The sequence below is a fragment of the Hippoglossus hippoglossus genome, chromosome 3 (genome assembly GCF_009819705.1).
Source record: "Hippoglossus hippoglossus isolate fHipHip1 chromosome 3, fHipHip1.pri, whole genome shotgun sequence".
Lineage (NCBI taxonomy): Eukaryota > Metazoa > Chordata > Actinopteri > Pleuronectiformes > Pleuronectidae > Hippoglossus > Hippoglossus hippoglossus.
In genome coordinates this window covers 7,179,096-7,197,858 of record NC_047153.1, presented here as the reverse complement: position 1 = coordinate 7,197,858, position 18,763 = coordinate 7,179,096, and the positions used below count along the sequence as shown (strand labels likewise).

Below are 18,763 nucleotides of genomic sequence, written 5' to 3'. Positions count from 1 at the left end.
ATGTGGTTTGAGCAAAATAAAAGCATGTTTTCATTACCAAACTAGAAAGACGCTCAGGAAGTGCACACGTCCGCCAAGGCCCAACAGTCCCCTTATGAAACCACATTTAAATTTACTAGATACTGATTCTTCTGCACCAAATTACACACATTCATAAATATCAGAGATCCTGAATTATTCTCTGAGAAATCCACAAAGATGTTGAAAAACACCCTATAATCGCACTTAAATTTAATTAAATCTTTCTTTGAGTTTAGTGCTTTTGACAATTTGGAAAATATGTTCCACCCCGACCCATAATTCATCCTTCCACAAAGTTTCTGGGTAATCTGTCCTGTTGGTTGTGCATAATTTTGCTTCCAAACATACAAACAAACAAAAGGATAGGGGTGAAAACATAACCTCCTTTGAAGAGGTAGAAAAAAATATGACGGTGGAAACACTACTCTGCTTGGTGGTTTGATTTCTGACACAACACAGTTGTTTCTGAAAATGTAGTGTCTGTTTTTCCCCCACCATTCATTCATTCATTCTCACTGCATCCCCCCAGTCAACACTTCATCCTCCACCTCTAATCCCTCCATACACAGAAACACTATTTGTGTTAATAATCTCAGGTTACCAGACAGAACAGATTACAACTCTCAGCAGTCACCTCCTATCCACAATCCCCTCGTCTGCCAGCAGCTACCTGTGGCAGGGACTACCTACTGTACACACACACACACACACACGCACACACACACACGCACACACACACACACAAACAACCTTCTGCACTTTCGATATAACTGCTCCACTGTTTATATATAAATAGCAAACCACATGACTTGAGCACTGCTTAAAAAGACCTACCTGCGAATTAAAGGCTGGATTAACATGTTTATCAGTCTCTGCTGCTCGGTGTAAATAAAAGTTGTCCAATCAGAGCCCAGAACCCTCCCAACCTCTGTTATAGCTCAGTCATTGGGGGGGGTCGACTTCTACTTGGTCTGACTGTGTCTGACGAGATCTTGAAATTGGATTCACCTTTAATTAACACCTGAATGATATTCAACAACAATAAAGAGTCCAGAGATCAACAAAAAAACAAGAAAATAACACTTTCAGGGATAAACAACAAACAAACAAAAAGTTCTAATCATTCTATTTCTTAGGTTTTGAGCTCAGTTCAGCTTTTCCTTCCACTAGTTGGTGAAACCATCTTTACCGAAACAAACATATAGAAGAAGTGAGGATCAGAGACTGTGCTGGACTCACCTCATGTTCACAGGAGTCTGAGATCAGCTGTTTGTTTGGAGACAAACGTCTACAGCCTATATTCACATTGTTTATGTTGTTTAAAAGATATTGTTTGTGTCTAAATTTAAATAAAAATAAGACTTGTTGACCTTATATTGGCTCATTAAAAAAATAAATGTATGACGCTATAGTTTTTCTTGACTTTAAACAACACATTTCTGATGAGTAAAGTTTGATAAACGTTTGTGTTGTTAGCTGACGCGGGTGAAAACGACAGAAGAACAACTTCCGCTGCTGGGATGACATCATTTCCATCCGGAGACATCTACTGCGCATGCGCGTACGGAGAGCGGCGCTGGTCCCATGTTGTCTGCAGCCAGGTTCCTCTTAGACTCAGTCCTCCTCTAAACGCTCCTGTCAGCTGATCCGCTGCTTTCAGCTCCTCGAACCTTCACCGCTCTTTGGTCCCATATCACCTGTTTCACCTGGTGAGTAACTGTGTGACTCTCATTTAGTTTAAATCATTTTATCGCTGGTTTTATCCTTGTTGCTAATAGCTAGTAGCATGTAGCCTAGCTAACACCGCAGCTCCATCTGTGTATTTATTCGCACTTTTGAGCCTAAAACTTGTTGATAAACTCTGATGATCAGTGAAGATACTGATCGTGTTGTATCGATACTTCATTTAGAGACGAGCTGATGATAAACAGCTTCACTCAGTAACTTGTTTACTTCTGTGTGCTGCCATTTGAAAGGAAAGTTTTCTGACTTTTAATGGAAAAGACACAAACACAAGTTAGAATACAATCCAAACTTTAAATCTAAATAAACCGAAAACAACAAAAAACAGTACACAAGGACACATCATGTCAAACCCACGATAATAATGCAGAATAAGAGTGAGTTGAGTATTGTACCTTCTCTAAAAACACTTAAAAAGATAATGCACTAAAAAGATATAACGCATAAAAGATGAAGAACAAAAACTGGCAATAAAACCTATAAACCAGATTGTAAAATGTGCCAGACAAAGTGCAATCAACCCAAATGAACTGTATGTCAACAGATGGTTAAAATATTCTTGGACCTCATCCATCCTGTTTTGTGTTTTCCTGTCAGTGTGGTCAGAGGCTGCCGATGAGTCGATGACGTCCCTGCGGCTGCTGTCGGTGGATCCGTCCGACCGGGGCTCTCAGAGATGCAGGCTGGGTCCCGGCTTGATGTCGGCCCTGGGTCTGAGTCTGGGCTCCCCCCTGCTGGTGTCTGTCCCGGGGGGAAGCTGCCTGTGCACCGCCTGGCCCCGCTCCGACCTGGCAGAGGGTTTTCTGCAGATGGACCTGAAGTGTTCGTCTCCCGGTCTGATCTCTCGTCCTCCCACACTCCTGCACCTGGACCCCGACCAACTCACGCCTGTACCCTGCCCCAAACTGAAAGGTGTGAAGATAACCGTGGTAGTCCAGACTTTTGACTTTAAGAAACACACACCTCACAAAGTTATTCATGAGCTCGTGAAAGACATGCTGAGAGGTGTGTGTGTCCATGAGAAGCACGTGATAAACCTGGAGGACGTTGACACAGAGATCAGATATGTTGTGATTGAAAGCCTTCACCCGGACTCTGCCAGTTATGGATTAATCACCTCGAAAACCGGTGTGGAGATAATTGGCATCCAGACAGTCCGCCATTACAGGAGTCAGCAGCAGGACCAGAACACCGTGTCACTGGGGGGTCTGGAGGAGGTCAGCATGTAATCACATGATTGGTGTTCATCTGCAGAGTGAACTATGGGACACCTACATTTGTTTTGTTTTTTACTGTATTTTAGGTGAGTGCTTCCCTGAGAGAGATGCTGCAGCTGCCTCTGCTTTACCCAGGTACCCTGAACTCACTGGGTGTGTCGTGTCCCAGAGGTGTCCTCCTGGTGGGGCCCTCAGGGGTGGGCAAGACCCTGCTGGTCCACAAAGTGGTGGGGGAGGTGGGAGCCAGCCTGGTGTTGGTCAGAGGGCCAGAGGTAAAAAAAATACATATGACATCCTCATATTGTAGGTGTGATTTTTATTACATTACTCTGTTAAGTATTTTCATATGTTAAACATTTTAATTTTCAGACACTGGCATAGCAGCAAATCGTAACTGTCCAGGTTGATTATTTTTGCCTGTCAGAAACATAATATAAATATAACACTTAAACTTAAATTCTCAAGCCAAAAGCGTAAATGTAGCTTTCATTCACATCTCTGTGTGGTTACACAACTAGTGAGTCATGCCAGAGACCTGTGGATGGTGTAGATTTGAGGTAATAGATTCAGATGTTTATGATTAAAATACATTTCCAGGTCTAGTGAATATAAATGTGCGTGTGGGACTGTTGGGCTCTGGGAGAGGTATTTGCTCAGAGTGTCATTCTAGAGTTCTTATTATTTTTGAAGTAATTGAACAAGCAATTAAAATTTATTTATAAATTTGTTTATTTGTAGTTTAGTACAATGAGCTTCATTTTGTGCCAAATTAAAGTTGTTATGATGTTTTGTTTCAGGTGGTGGGATCCCGGCCGGGTGAGAGCGAGGAGAGGCTGCGGGCTGTGTTTGAGCGAGCTCGAGCTGCAGCCGAAGAGGGCCCGTGTGTGCTGTTCTTAGACGAGCTGGACTCTCTGTGTCCGAGGAGAACCGGCTCGTCGGCACCGGAGAACCGCCTGGTGGCTCAGCTCCTCACTCTGATGGACGGGATCAATCAGTCTGATCGCTTCCTCATCGTTGGAGCCACCAACCGGCCGGACAGCTTGGACCCGGCACTGCGGCGACCGGGAAGATTCGACAGAGAAGTACGACTAAATCCGTTCATCTTTACATAATGATAAATATAAATCTCTGAACTTCTCCATCTTTTTTTTCAGGTTATCATCGGAGCTCCCACTTTGCAGCAGAGAAAAGCCATCCTGTGTGTTCTGTGTGCGAGGATGCCTCTGTGTCCCAGCGTCGACATGGCCGAGCTCGCATCGAGAACTTCAGGCTTCGTAGGAGCGGACCTCAGTGCTTTGTGCAGGGAGGCTGCCATGCACGCTCTACGAGAAACCTCTAAGGTAAATACACCAAGCACCATATCGTAATATATCACTTAACGTTTTTCAGCCTCCTTCAGACCTAGGAACCTCTGACAGGGGCCTGTATGTCCAGATTCATATTTGTACGCTTATTTAAAAAAACAAATCAACTGTTTTAGAAGTGTGTTTGCCTTATGTGTAAAATATACCATTTGCAAACATTAAATCTTGAATTGTTCAAGATCATTTGTTTTAAATATATAAACCATAGATCCATGGATCTCAAACGCAGTATTGATCATGAGTGGATTATACTGGTGAGATCAAGTAAAATAGATTGAACTAAAATCGAAGTGACGAAGACGTAGACTCATGCATGTTTTTTTCTTTTACATTATTGTCTGCAGGGTTCAGGGGAGCAGCTGGTGCGTATGAACCACTTCCAGGAGGCCCTGAGGTTGGTGCGTCCCTCCTGCCTGCGCGGCAGCCTGGGCAGGACGGAGCTCACTCCGGTGTCCTTGGAGCAGATAGGAGGCCTGGACGAGGTCAAGCTCAAACTAAGACAGGTAAATGAATGGCAGTGTTTGAATTATACAAAGAGTTCTCATCTGAGTTGGTTTTTCTGATACTTTATTCTCTTTTGTGTCCGAACATCCAAGAGTATTGAATGGCCGATGAAGTACCCGGAGGCGTTTGTGCGTCTGGGTCTCAGTCGGCCCCGTGGCGTGCTGCTCTACGGACCTCCAGGATGTGCAAAGACGACCCTTGTCAGAGCTGCAGCGAGCTCCTCCCACTGTGCCTTCCTGTCTGTCAGTGGCGCTGACCTCTACTCTCCCTATGTCGGAGACTCAGAAAAGGCTTTAGCACAGGTACCGTCTTTTCACAGCCCGTAAAAAAAAAAGATCTGTGAATGACTTCCTGTCTGTTTCATCCATAAACACTTCTTCCTGTCTGTTCTCTTCCAGCTGTTTCGACAAGCCCGAGCCTGCGCCCCCTGTATCCTGTTCCTCGATGAGATTGACTCTCTGATTGGCTCTCGGTCGAACAACCAATCCAGCGGTGTGCACACACGCCTCCTGTCTGTGCTGCTGAATGAGATGGACGGCGTCGGCCTGAAGTCGCTGGAGAGGAGAGGGACTGAGAAGATCCTCCAGGCAGAGGGAGTGGAGGAGACTCGCCCTCAGGACCAGGTCAGATGAGATGCAGATGTGCTCAAGACATCATCTTCCATCACTTTGAAAACATCAGATCAGTTTAGCTGTTGAGTGAACACGTTATGTTATATGCTCTCTGACAGTTGGACTGCCAGGAAGTATGCAACAGAGAAGTGCTGGTTGTAGCCGCCACAAACAGACCCGACTGCTTAGACAGCGCCCTCCTCAGGCCTGGCAGACTGGACCACATCATCTACGTCCCACCACCCGACCAGCAGGTGAATAGAAATCCAAAATGTTGTGAAAGCTGTTCAACAGTATTGAATTAAATGATAGTTAAATGACTTTTCCCATGAATGTGTATTTAAAAAGCAGAAAAATAACTGGCTGACCTTGTATATGCGTAATTTCTGTGTTTCTAGGCTCGACTCGCTGTCCTGAAGGTGTGTATGCAGTCAATGCCTGTCGCTGCTGATGTGTGTCTGGAGGAACTAGCGTCAAAGAGCGAGCTTTACTCTGGAGCTGACCTGGAAAACCTGTGTAAAGAGGTAATGTGAAGCTCGACCAAAGATGGGGCTGAATGTTGTGGGGAAAAAAATCATAGAATCACGATTTGAGTCACAATTTAAAGTGGGAATCGTGACTTTTGCGTTTAATTTCATGATGTGAATTTTGCTGCACTCTGATTCACAATTCAAGATTTCATTCTTTGTTGCCATATTGACAAATCAAATTGATTGATGTGAATTTGTCTTGGCAAGCTGACCTGAACAATGACGAATGTATCTCAGAGCATGAAACACGATAATAAAACCAAAGTCAAAATATATCCTAAAAGAAAAAATATTTTTTTGTTTTCCAGGCCGCTCTGCTGGCGCTTCAAGAAGAGAACATGGCGGCTTCTGTCATCAAGCACACTCACTTCCTGAAGGCCCTCGGAAAGATGAGCCCCTCTCTCACTGCACAGCAGATACACACATATCAAACACACCTCAGATGACAAACCGCACATCACCACGTCCTCTGTAGTGATGACTTGTTAAAACATTGTTTGAAATAAAAATTGTGAAACTTTATCGCTGGTGTCTTGTGTTTTGTATCTAAAATTAGTATTTTAAGATCCCAAAGTTCAACCACTGACTTTCACTTCTTAACCGTGGCCACAAGGGAGCGCTGCACGCCCAGAAAGTGTATTGATCATCAGCTAAGTGGATGTGGTGAAATATTGGACTGTGCAGCTGCATCTCAGTGCAGGAAGCTGCGTCTGTCTACGTGCCTTTCACCTCGTACTGCCCCTCATCCTGACTACATCAGGCCGGCTCACAGGATGCTGCGCTGAGAGGCATCACACACTTCTCTGCAACAACAGGTGAGTGCTGCCACGTACAGCTGCTTCTCTATGACCTGTTGACTTTACTTCACTGACTCTCATTTAGTTATTAAGTCTAATATTATACATTTCTCTTTAGGTGTTTGAAGAAAAAAAGATTTCAAAATGAGTGGATTCTTCCAAATGTTGAGAAAGAAAAAGGAGGTGAGAGTCTAGTTTGAATGTTTGATGATTTTGTATTGTGGATATTGGTTTTATATCTGATGTGAATTTTATTTTTACATTTAAAAACTAATTTTTTGAATGGGTTTTTCCAGCTGATCCCTCTGATTGGGTTCATGGCGTTTGCTGCAGCAGGAGCCACCTCGGCTGCGCTCTACTTTCTCTTCACTAAGAATGATGTCATGTGAGTTTTACTTCCTCCTCATTTTGATCAAATCGTGTTCCACTGCATTCATTTTACAAAGTGCTTCTCCTCTTTTTTTTGGCATCTAAGAAAAGCTTAATAATCACAATTGAATCTTTTCATTCACTGTTTTTAGTTTGAATAAGACCAATAACCCAGAGCCATGGGAGAGAGTGGACCCATCAAAACCCCAGAAGGTAAACTCTAAAGTTAAATGATGTGTTTTGTTTGGATGGTTGTTAATGAGCCTCACGAACATGTCGAACGAGTCATTCAGGGTGCAGCTGCAATGTGCTGAGTCACGGAGGAGGAAATCTTATCAAATTAGTAGCAGCCTTACGTACCCACACATCCTGGCTCTCACCACCGTGTTGTTCATGTTATCTGTCTCTTTAGTTTGGTGTCACACTCACAAACATGCGTCACATGAAGCCTAATCTTTAAATTGCAGTTCATCACCATCAATCAGAAGTGGAGGCCGGTGGAGGAGCTGGAGCTGGTGAAGAAACTCACCAAGTAAAAGAAAAGGCAGACGTCTGCCAGGAAGATCCACCAGTCCGCCGAGCTGCCGACAAGCCGACATGCCCCCTCCCATCAGTCGAACAGAATCCTTTCTGCACAAACTAGGATGCTTTGTCACTCAGTGTGCGGAAACGCTTCTGCTCCACTGGTGGGGGTTCACCCCTGCTAAGCCCAAGGACGCCCATCCACACCCATCCACAGCAGCAGGAAACGATGGGAACAGATCCTCATAGTGTCATTAAGTCAAAGTGGAATAAAGACACCATCTCACTGTGGGCTTCTGTGTTTTTTTCACAACTAGACGATTAATATTGAAGAAGCTGCGTTTCATTGGTCGTCCGGTTGATGAATCACACAGAAGCCACAGATGTTAGAGTAGATGTGAAATGTATGATGGTGTGTTAATGTGACGATGCAACGAGGTAAAGTGAGTAAATAATGTTCTGTACAGTGTCATTAAATTATTGTCAACACACAACTTCTGAGTGTCTTTTCATGTGTTGATGTGAGTCTGAATGGTTGATACGCTGGTGACCTGCCCAGCTGACCCTCAAAGGACGAGCGGTATAAATACAATTTTAATAAATGCATTTGAATAAAAAAAGTACAATATTTGACTCTGAGATGAAGTGAAGTGAAGTAGAAGAATAAAGTTGCATAGAATACAAATACTCAAGTAATGTACAACTACATCAAATGAGTAAATTCACAGTCCTGTCTTCTGATGTTCTGAGTCTGGTCTGAATGCAGTAGGAATAATGAAAAGTTGAATTTGACTCCATCGTGCTCCGTTCTCTCTTTTAATATAAACATGATTTTAATTGTCATTGAGAAACTGATGAGGCGAAGCCAGACAGGGCAGATGTAAAGTAATTACAGCCGAGCTAATGTGAAGCTGCACTCATCTGCTCAGTTTCTGGTTGTGTGAGCCTTCAGAGCTCCCATTGAGTTTCATAACAAGAGACAATCCTCTTAATGTTCATTTTGTATCTCGGAGGGAAAAACCAACATCAGAAAACACTCCCACAGTGAAACACACACACAGACACACACGGCCTGTGGGTCCTCCGGCTGCACCCTGGATCTGAATGGATTTCGGATTAATTATTAAACATTTAACAAGAAGTGTGAAGAACGAGAGGGAGGGAGAGGCCCGGGCATTGTTTCCTGATCTCGCTCTTATCAGGAAACATTTTCCTCTCTGGTGTTACTCACACCCATTTTTCGGTTATACGTTTAACAAGTGGGTTTCATTTTTTTAAACATTTCCTTCCTCTTTGCAGAATGACAGTGTGTTTGTATATATGATCTGGAATTCTGTGGAGAGAGTGTTAACGAGATGCAAACACTCTGTGCTGCAGTCACAACTTAATCTCACCTATGAAGCTCTGTGTTTGGAAGGTTATTTAGGGAGACAATGGTAGAGGAAGGACGCTGTGTGTGTGTGTGTGTACGTGCGTGTGTACGTGTGTGGTGGAATTTGAGTACGTGACTGGTCCCAGTCATGATGATACCACAGACCATGTGACCAGTGAATAAAAGCAGGTAGTGGCTGCTCTCATGACAGAAGAGGTGGATTTCCCCTAAGTGATGGGAGTGCTGCTGCTATTCAGAGCTTCAAGAGAACTCGTGACTTGTGTGACTCATAGTTCACAATATAAAAACACATACTCGTATATATATATATATATATATATATTGTTTCTTTGGTACAGTCAGGTGAGACAGGAGGAGAGGATTCAGTAAATGAGTTTATGGTTCTCTTCATCGAGGGCCGGCAGGTGAGTGGATGCTGTAAACTTCTGTCTCTGGCTCTGCTGTAAACACAAGTTCCCTCCCTCTGCTTCATGTGGAATCAACCTGTTGCCTGGAAACAGAGACACTCCCAGTTTGTTCATGTTGTCACTGATAAACCCTGCGATAAATCTGCTTAGTGAATATAACCTTTGTGTTTTTAAATCCAGATTAAACATTTATGAATCTATTTTACAAGGCCTATGATCACACCGTCATTGTATTTTTATTATAAAGCATATTTTGTATCTATTTTAGTTGTAATAAACTCGTTTTATTTATTTAGATTTTTTATAGATTGATCCTTTTATTTCTTTCACCCCTTTTAATCTCTTATTCTGCTATTTTGAATCTTTGATTTAGCTAAACAAATATTCTTTGTATGTTTCAATTGTCTGTGTTGTTTTAAATGTTCCTGTACAGCACCTTGACTTTGCGTCATGCTCCATTACATTATTATACTTTATCTTTAATATTTGCCTTTTTTAACACAGATAATTATTCAAAAACTTGACACATTAAAGGACTAATTCACATAGTTTCAGCCACATATTTATACGCTTTTCCAAATCATTCTATATACTGTATTGTGCATTTCTTTGCTCATCATAACCTGAGCACCCGACAATAAAAACTAGTTCTCAAAGACAGATGTGTTTTGTGCTTCTGTTTGTAGGTGAATACAAAAGTGTGATGTAAATTATACACAAACATTTGCATGTTATCTCAAAAAGATCCTGTAAGGACAATATTTCAGCTATGACTGAAGTGCACCACCTAGAGTTGGAAAGTGACATTACACCACATTATGCAGTCAGCCACATTTATTCTGTTCACGCTTTTGTTTGCATTTAAAGAGTTCTGTTTTTTACCAAGAAACAATTGATTGATATGTTTTGATGTATTTTTGGCATCAAGCCTTTATTAGGACAGTTAAGTGTGAAAGGGGGAGAGCGAGCAGGGAAGACATTCAGCAGAATGAGGATCGAACGTGCAGACGCTGCAGGACTCAAACCTACTTGTGCGATGCTCAGAAAGGATTTAATTCTAATGGTAAATCTAAGTGCTCTCAATCGATAACATAAATATGGATGGAGATGGTCCAAACAACTGCGACAGTGACTAATTCAATAAAATAAAATAAAAATCGATTAAGAGAATTGGAATTGGACTGAGACGACCACACAGTTTCCTAAATTCAATTTGTCCAAAGAAATGAGACACTGAGAAAAACACAAAAGATTAAATACTTTATTACAAACAAAAACAGTGATCCAGATCCGGACTTCTCTCCATGAATAATATCAGAGGAGGGGAAAGGTTTGAAATAAAAACCTGCCACAGCCTCAAAACACTTTGAACACCATTATTGGAAAATTCCAGCTCAAAACTTCTTCCAGCAAAACACTGCAACTGTAAAATACTGAATATTTCCTCAACCTGCCGGCATCAGTTACCCGTCAATGCATTGATATGAGAAGAAAGCAGAGTATAGAGTGAAACCACTGTAGCGTTGAATTCAAAGTCAGTCACACTGATTGTCAGTTACCTGCTCAGAAAAGTAAGAGATGTGCTGGAATAAAATATCAGTGTCAGGTTATTTTTTTTAATTGTCGGTCAGTAAAGTCAATAAAGTCAACGTTAGAAATACCTAAAATTATTGTCGTTTAAAAGATCTGCACTACGACAGACTTTGGCTGAGGAACAATAATGATTAAGAGCATTAGAGGAAATGTAACGTCCTATAAAAGGGAAACAATAATAAAGGGCCTCACGTGTACCAGTGGTGAGTTTGCACTGTGGCCACAGTTATTCTCAAATGACAGGAGGTGCTTTTCAGTTGCAGACATCCTCAGTAAAGTTATAAAATCATATTTTACAATATTGTACCTCACACCTATAAACAAAAAAATTACATTTGCATCTGATGATAAAACATCAGTTGTGGAATAGGCTTTGATGGTGAATTAAGAGCGAGATCTTTCATTCTTCTCTGCTGAAGAATTTGACCTCCCCTCCGAGAGCTTATCAAGCGTAAGAGTGTACGGCCCTTAGAGGCCGTAGTGATCCTTTAATTAGAAATGTGCATCTGTCCTTTGGCACCATTTTGTTTCCACTTACATACTGGGGCTCCTGCTATGGCACCGAGCTGTGACATCCACTCAGAGCATTTTCTCACTGTGTCCTCTGCTGTCCAGCTCCAGAAAATGCAGCGTGGAAGTCACTGTGAGTCTTTGTTTAAGCACTGGACTGCTGGCAGTGTGCACAACTGTGTGCCAGCCTCTGCCTGTGTGTCTGCACCTGCACTGTGCATCTGGTGAGGCCGTAGGTGTGAATCAAGAGGTGCCGGGCCCTCGCCTGGACGTCCTCCCAGTTGTCAGCACTAGAGGGTGCTGTGAACACAAAATGCAGTTGAACATGACTGAAACAAAGTTGGATGACAAAGTGAAGCCATATCATCTTGATCGCCCCCTGGTGGCTGGCTGCAGGGGTCATAAACTCCACCTGTATGTAAATGTCACCATACTAATATATGATGAATAATACATTCATTTGTATAGCCAACAGGTTTTGTCCAAATGTAAAATCTAGATTTCACAAATCTACTAAATAACATCTAGGAATACATTCCCACACTTTCCCAGAATGCCTCTCTCTTGTTGTACGTGCTGATGTTGTACTCACTGAGCTGCAGATGTACGACTGCTGCAGTCTTGTCAGTGGTCAGAGCCCAAATGTTCAGCTCATCGATTGAATGGACATCCTCCAGCTTCAGGAGGTCCTCTTTGATTCGCTGAGAGTCCAGGTGTCTGGGAACACCTGATACACAGAGATAAACAACACAACACAATTAGAGTACACGCTCCACTTTCTTTATGCTAAACAACTCAAGAGAAGAACCAGCACTTACCCTCCAGCACGATGACTACGGTGTCTCGCATGATGCGGATTGTGGTGAAGAGAACCAGAACGGAGAAGATGTAGGTGCAGATGGGGTCAGCCAGCTTCAACTCCGGCTGTGAAGACACAGGTGACATCACATCAGCCTTTTAAATATTTTTTGACGCATACAACTTCTCCCAATAACTTTGTTGAGCTCTGACTGCTCATCCTGGTAGTTGATCTCAATTCAAGAGCTTAAAACAAGGGACAACAATTACAAATCACAGGAAAATGAACGACTACGGGAAACAAAGCCAACAGTTCAACACGGTTTTGTTTTCAGGAAAATGTTCATTGTTCACTGTCTGAAAACAAGAGAATGTAATCGGTCAGAAAAGTGTCATCTGTAAATTACTGCAAGCGGTTTAACTAAGTCATCAGTTGCATGAACTTGTAACTCGTGTCTTATTTCTTCACTCTGTGAAGTGGGACGATCTCCAGCATAACTTTCTTTCAACCACTCTCTAAATTACCTAAAAATATCATGTCAGGCACAAATGACCTTCATGCACAACACAGCTGCAAGTGAGTCTATAAATTACAGTTTATTTCCAAATAGTCTCCTGAACATTTTCTTGGCAAGTTCAGCTGATACGCCTCCAGTTATTTCTAAATGCTGAGCGAGCACAACCTTTAATGTATTTACAAACGATCCCTCACTGGGGGGAATTTCTTTCACAGAAATTCATCTGGAAGTCAAAAATAAAGTCAACACAACTAATTGAAGTCACTAAAACAACAGTGCCAGATTTGTTTGTCTATGTTCCTCTAACTTGTACCGAACTACATGGTACTTTCCAGGAAGTTATCAACTGCTCGAGTCCACAGAGCAAACAATTCAGTTTGAGAGGCTCAGTACTCACTCTCAATAAAAGTTACAAATCGTTTACAACTATGTTTTGTAAGAGTTGGTGACCTGGATCTGAGTGATGCTGTGGGTGGGTGGGTGGGGGGGGGGGGGGGGGGGGGGGTTTGTGGTTCCTTCCTACCTTCTTTTGTTCTTTTTTCATTTGTATATTTTGTGTATATGTATCTGTGTGTATTGTCATATGTTTTCAATAAATAAAAAATGTCATCACAAAAAAAATTATCTTTCCACCCCAATTCGGTATTTCTCATTCCGTTTTATTTTTTTAAATCCATCATCCAATCGAAATCCTCATGCACAGAAATGAGATATGCTTGTTTTCTTTTTGGCTCTGAGTTCTCAAACCACTCTCTGGAAAGACTTTGACGGATGCACACAATACACTAGAATGAACCTGTTCTGAAAACTTTAATGAAGAGTTGTTGTGTAAACCTGATTGAACATTTCTTGGCAACAATTCTAGTGAGTAACATTACAACACTTTAATAAAAAGCTTGAGTACCTTGAAGCGGACGATGTAGGCAGCTATGAGCACCCCGACACTCTGGAGGAGGTCACCCAAAGCGTGGATGAAGGCAGCCCGGACAGCCAGGCTGCCGTGGGAGCGCTGCTGGTGACCCGACCCGGCCGACTGTGACCCTGAGGCAACTGCAGAGCCGTGAGAGTGACCGTGACCGGGGCCGTGCGAGTGCAGGTGACCCCCTTGGTTTAATAAGAAACCCATTCTGAAGACACCAGAAAAACAAAGGAAGAGAGATTTGATTTGAAGCAGTAACATGATTTTGTTCAGTTCATAACACTGACTTTATAAAGTGCAAATTATTGATTCATCTACTGACTGTGGTCAAACATTACACTTCGAGCAACAGCAATTTGGAAAGTACTTTGTACTGAGCCGTAAAAATGTTTGCTGATACTCTACACACACAGAAATGGATTCAGTCTCATGTCGCTGCATTTCAGTTCCTTATTTGCAACCCTGTTAACATGGAAAGAACTGGATGACTCATTTTAGGGGTTTTCATCTCCATATAGACAAAAATGTAACTCCAGACATGAAGCCAACCAGGCAGTGTTGTATGATCTTACATAATAATCCCAGCAACCTGGTTTTATTTCTATATGTTTCATTTACAACTAAAACAATAAGACAAAAGTCAAAATGTCTCTACAAACACTACAAATGGACATTTCCCTTACACCAGGTTGACAGCTACTCCAACAGCTGCGGTAATGAGCATGACGTCTCCGTCTATGTTGAAGTCCTGGTGCACCGTCCTCTGCACCGCCTCGTAGAGCAGGATGGCCGTCAGGATGTAGATGAGCAGCACGCTGACGACGGCCGATACCACCTCTAGGTCGGGAAATCACAATCAGTTGTATGAACAAAACACATTTAGAACAATAGCAGCAAGAGTTTTGGGAAGGACCTGATTTCCACCAGTGGTTCTCAGACAGGAACAATATAACAGTAACAAAAATTGAATCTGTAATAGATGCACTTAACAATATCAGAATTATGCCCAATAGGTCTGTGAGGTCAACTCTCATGTTTGAATTCCTTCTGATGATTAAAATAGGCTCAGTTTATGATTATAACTATAACATTTTTATTTAATTGTTGAGCCTGCCACAAGATGGAGAGCCTCTTAATGTCCATGCTTCATACTGTTTCTGATTATGACTGATATTGTCTGTGGTTGTCAAAAGTATCTTTACATGGAAATACAGTTTTGTACAGGCTTTGTGATCGTTTTCCCACTTTTCTGCACTTTTCCGCCCGATAGAGAATCTTGATGGCAAACTCCAGCAGAAGCTGTGTTTTACATACAGAGACAGAAGCAGCTTCACTCTTAAACAAAGGTTCTGTCCTTGTTATCATGACTGGTAACAATAAAAGACTTATGAAGCATTAGGTTGGTTGGCTGCATACCAAGCCCTTGCTTGACAGCTACCATTTTATGCCTTAAGCCTCTTTCATGGACGCTTTTAAGAACCCACCTGCTGTGACAATGTTATTCAATGGTGCGTATCTCCCTGATTGATCGCAGACTTGGAGCAACAGTGTTATAAATCACAATGGGCACTTATCCAGATTTATATCTGTACCAAACATCAAAGTTCTACTGTAACAGATAGTTGTAATGAAATGATAAATGACCGCGGGGGTCTAAATTTAGCTGTCATCTCTATTTGCCCTATCAGTAACCTGATCTGGACTGAACACAGGCTTTCTTCTTTCAACATGATTCATCTGCGACAAAACCAAATGTACTGACGCAGTCATATATTGACTGAGAGGAGTGGGCCGACAGGAGAAGTGAAAGAAGAAGTGTAAAAGTATGGAGGTACCGAGGCGATGCAGTCCGAAGGTGAATCTCTTGGTGGGGGGTTTGGTGGAGAGCCACAGGGCCAGCAGAGAAAACAAGATGCCCACCACGTCCGTCAGCATGTGGACCGCATCAGTCATAATGGCTAAGCTGTTTGACACATAACCACCTGAAGGTAAAAGAGAAAGTGATTAAACTACATGATAAACACTGAAATGTGTCTCAGCTGTTTGTACGTGGAAATAAGAAAACAGGTTTAGAAGGGTGTGGGTCCATTCAGGCACACACACGCAGCAGAACTACATTTTGTAAACAATGTCATAAATTAGCTTATGATCTAATGTGGCTCCAGGAGAACGACATCTACTTTAACAAGTGGTGAACTGTCACACACTATCAGTAAAACATTTGCTACAGGAGCTATGTTCCGGTCACCACTTTTCTATTAGGAACCAGTGACCCGTACAGAAGACAAAGGTCCTCTGTCTCCTGTGGAAAAAAACAGTCCCATGGGTGTTTTTGTCCTGATGTATTAGACAATGTTCTCCAGCACCATCGTCAAAACACCAAACCAGGGAACATCTTTCGAGGGAATGGTGCTTCATCCCTCCAGGAGAGTTCTGGTTGTAGAATCAATGCCACGAGGAGGAATCCTCATGATGCTTCCACACCTTATTAAACCTATATATATATATATATACATACATCTTTATATAGTTCTACAATATATGGTATACTGCTATTACCGATTTATATATACACATGACGCATTCCCTTTTTAAACTCATATTCATATAGTATACCATAGCTGCCTGTACACTTATAACAGCCTATATATGGACATATAGCCTATAGTGTAAAACCAACGGCCTTAACTCTCATTCATCCCAACGTCTATCACACGACTCAATGAGGAGACGTGTTGATTGGCTCATGAATCTCAATGACCTTTTCACTTGTTCTGGCATGTTTTACACTTTGGTTTAAGTTTTATCGCCAGTTTTTGCTTTTCATCTTGTTTATGTTGTTATATCCTTTTGAGTGTTTTTAGGGCAGGTGCAATATTCAACTCACTTTTATTCTGCCTTATTATTGTGGGTCTAACGTGATATGTCCTTCTGTAGTGTTTGTTGTTGTTGTTGTTGTTGTTTGTTGTACAATGTACTGTTGTGCAGCTGCTGTAGCACTTTGGGCCAAGACAAATCTCCCCATGGGACAATAACGTATATGTTTGATTAGATTTGATTATATGTTTACATGTATCTCAATATCACATACATAAAACAAAAATACAACTTAGATCCTTGTGGAATCTTCTTGTTGTAAAGCTTAACTCCAGTACATTTCTCTACCAATATTTACATCTGGAGTGGAAGTTGTATATCACGTTCACAGTCTCTGTATTATTTTATTTCTTGTTTTCTATTTGTACAATTTAACACGTTCTCTTATGCACCTCATTCTGACTGGTGACTATCCTCAGCGTGGGATCAATAAACTCTGCCCTATGGAAATAGTAATTGATACAGTTCTGTAGACCCACATGACTTGCATCCTTTCACCTTGGACCCTGTTTGAAACTGTGATGGACAAATGTGCTGTGTGGTTCCACTGGGATCCTGCTCACCTATGATCTCCCCCGTCATGAAGAGCAAATACAGCACAGCAGCGACCATGAGCCTCTTCATCACCTTCTTGTGCTTGATCATCTCCCTCCTCTTGGTGCAGCTGTCACAGGGGTCCATGTTCACACTCGGACTGCCCAGGCCCGAGGAGGAGTCGAGCAGGGAGTCGTCGTCGTCGTCCGCCGCCACCAGCATCGTGCTCACCGGCACCCCGTTGGACGGAGCCCCGGCGGAGTAGTCGGACATCTCCCCGGACACCACCACCTTGAGCTTGTTGAATTTGGGCGCATCGTCCTCCACCAGCTCATCGGAGAAGTCGAAGGGGGCCGTGTCGCTGAGGGCCCAGTCCCCTCGCTCCCTCCGGAAGGCGGAGCGCACTTTGCTGAAGAGGTTCCCACCGGACATCTTTAACAACCCGGGTGGTGGGGGGGTGACACCAGGTCAGATCTGTCTGTGACTCACTGTCCTCTGGTGTGATCACTGACATGGGGTCTGTTCTCCATCCTTACACCTGGAGCAGCAACACAAGAAAAACACAGGGGGCTTTACACCAGCTGACATGTTGGATCCACCGCTGTGTCTGTGTGTTGACTGTGGATGTGACGAGTTAAAGGGAAGAAGTCCCTGAATCACTAACACCCCCCCATGACTCACAAACTTCAGTCCTCGGCTAAACAGCAACAAGCTAGCTAGCATCGGTTAGCTTGTCGCCCTGTGTCGCTTTACGACCGAACTAAAACGCGCCGAGTGTGTGTGTCCGTGTAGAAACACGCGCCGGACTCACCCACGCGTGTCCGCTCCGCTTGTGTGAAGTTTTATGTCGAAACCTTTGCGGTAAATTCAGGTGAAAAACGTCGGAGCGCAAAACGCCTCCTCCTCAAACCCGGAATAACAGAGGCACCTTCGGGTCCGCCCACAGTCACGTGACGCCGCAGGACGAGTCACATGACGCGAGTTCCCCGGTGTTCTAGTTTCACTGGGGATCAGGGCAACTGGTGATTTGTGGTCTTCATTCCAGATGTGGTCGGTCGGTTGCAGATTCGTCATTTTCACAAAGCGCATGTGTTACCCTGTTATAAGTTTTTTTTTTTTTTAGGTTAAGGTCAGAGGGTGTCACACCTTGTTAAAGCCCTATGAGACAAATTGTGATTTGTGAATATGGGCTAAGCACATACAATTTGAGTGTAGATTGATGAAAACATCCCTCACATCAACCAGGTGGAAGCTCGTGCGGTGTTTTTGTGAGTAAAGTTGGTGATCGTGCTTTTATTGGACGTGTAAAGCTTCATGGGTCCTCCTGTCGCTGCTGGTTAAAGTCAGAGGGGATTTGAACCCTTTGATACACAACATGGGTCAAAAGTGACCCGGCTCAGTTTGTATTTTCTATAATTTTGCAGTGAATGAATTACATCATTCAGTATTTCAGGTATTCCCCAATTAACTTGTTTTTGATCATTACAAATCCTTATTTTCATTTTTCCTTTGTTACTTTTTGAATAAAAATCATTT

General features: G+C 42.7%; 3 protein-coding genes across 5 annotated transcripts; 2 read left to right on the top strand and 1 right to left on the bottom strand.

Annotated features, from left to right (window-relative positions):
- The first annotated feature begins 1,576 nt into the window (after positions 1-1,576).
- Positions 1,577-6,509, top strand: spata5l1 (spermatogenesis associated 5-like 1). 2 transcript variants are annotated; one of them, XM_034581335.1, is made up of 11 exons: positions 1,577-1,730; positions 2,373-2,981; positions 3,068-3,253; positions 3,779-4,063; positions 4,136-4,321; positions 4,690-4,848; positions 4,942-5,151; positions 5,248-5,472; positions 5,580-5,714; positions 5,859-5,984; positions 6,299-6,509. In XM_034581335.1, the coding sequence occupies exons 2-11, from the start codon at positions 2,388-2,390 to the stop codon at positions 6,434-6,436; spliced, it is 2,244 nt and encodes a 747-aa protein (XP_034437226.1). In that variant the 5' UTR covers positions 1,577-1,730; positions 2,373-2,387; the 3' UTR covers positions 6,437-6,509. The 2 variants fall into 2 exon arrangements, with proteins under 2 accessions (XP_034437226.1, XP_034437225.1); XM_034581334.1 differs by having other exon boundaries at positions 1,578-1,730; positions 2,362-2,981.
- A 150-nt stretch (positions 6,510-6,659) lies between these two features.
- Positions 6,660-8,172, top strand: c3h15orf48 (chromosome 3 C15orf48 homolog). Its single transcript, XM_034581471.1, has 5 exons — positions 6,660-6,805; positions 6,906-6,970; positions 7,084-7,172; positions 7,309-7,369; positions 7,624-8,172. Exons 2-5 carry the CDS (start codon positions 6,932-6,934, stop codon positions 7,690-7,692), a joined length of 258 nt encoding a protein of 85 aa, XP_034437362.1. The 5' UTR covers positions 6,660-6,805; positions 6,906-6,931; the 3' UTR covers positions 7,693-8,172.
- Positions 8,173-10,725: 2,553 nt separating this feature from the next.
- slc30a4 (solute carrier family 30 member 4) lies at positions 10,726-18,186 on the bottom strand. Of its 2 annotated transcripts, none has more exons than XM_034581211.1 (8): positions 18,039-18,186; positions 17,257-17,765; positions 15,652-15,798; positions 14,500-14,653; positions 13,802-14,024; positions 12,400-12,505; positions 12,174-12,308; positions 10,726-11,881 (listed from the first exon to the last, which is right to left on the bottom strand). In XM_034581211.1, the coding sequence occupies exons 2-8, from the start codon at positions 17,657-17,659 to the stop codon at positions 11,727-11,729; spliced, it is 1,323 nt and encodes a 440-aa protein (XP_034437102.1). In that variant the 5' UTR covers positions 17,660-17,765; positions 18,039-18,186; the 3' UTR covers positions 10,726-11,726. The 2 variants fall into 2 exon arrangements, with proteins under 2 accessions (XP_034437102.1, XP_034437103.1); XM_034581212.1 differs by lacking the exon at positions 18,039-18,186 and adding an exon at positions 17,909-18,018.
- Between the last annotated feature and the right edge of the window lie 577 nt (positions 18,187-18,763).

Coding starts and splice junctions, on each gene's coding strand:
- c3h15orf48 (XM_034581471.1), top strand. CDS start 6,932: ATGAGTGGATTCTTCCAAATGTTGAGAAAGAAAAAGGAG. Junction 6,971..7,083: donor TGTTGAGAAAGAAAAAGGAG/GTGAGAGTCTAG, acceptor GGGTTTTTCCAG/CTGATCCCTCTGATTGGGTT. Junction 7,370..7,623: donor ACCCATCAAAACCCCAGAAG/GTAAACTCTAAA, acceptor TTTAAATTGCAG/TTCATCACCATCAATCAGAA.
- spata5l1 (XM_034581335.1), top strand. CDS start 2,388: ATGACGTCCCTGCGGCTGCTGTCGGTGGATCCGTCCGACCGGGGCTCT. Junction 4,849..4,941: donor TCAAGCTCAAACTAAGACAG/GTAAATGAATGG, acceptor CGAACATCCAAG/AGTATTGAATGGCCGATGAA. Junction 5,473..5,579: donor AGACTCGCCCTCAGGACCAG/GTCAGATGAGAT, acceptor GCTCTCTGACAG/TTGGACTGCCAGGAAGTATG.
- slc30a4 (XM_034581211.1), bottom strand. CDS start 17,659: ATGTCCGGTGGGAACCTCTTCAGCAAAGTGCGCTCCGCCTTCCGGAGG. Junction 15,799..17,256: donor CATGACGGGGGAGATCATAG/GTGAGCAGGATC, acceptor TTTTACCTTCAG/GTGGTTATGTGTCAAACAGC. Junction 14,025..14,499: donor GGAGTAGCTGTCAACCTGGT/GTAAGGGAAATG, acceptor TGGTGTCTTCAG/AATGGGTTTCTTATTAAACC.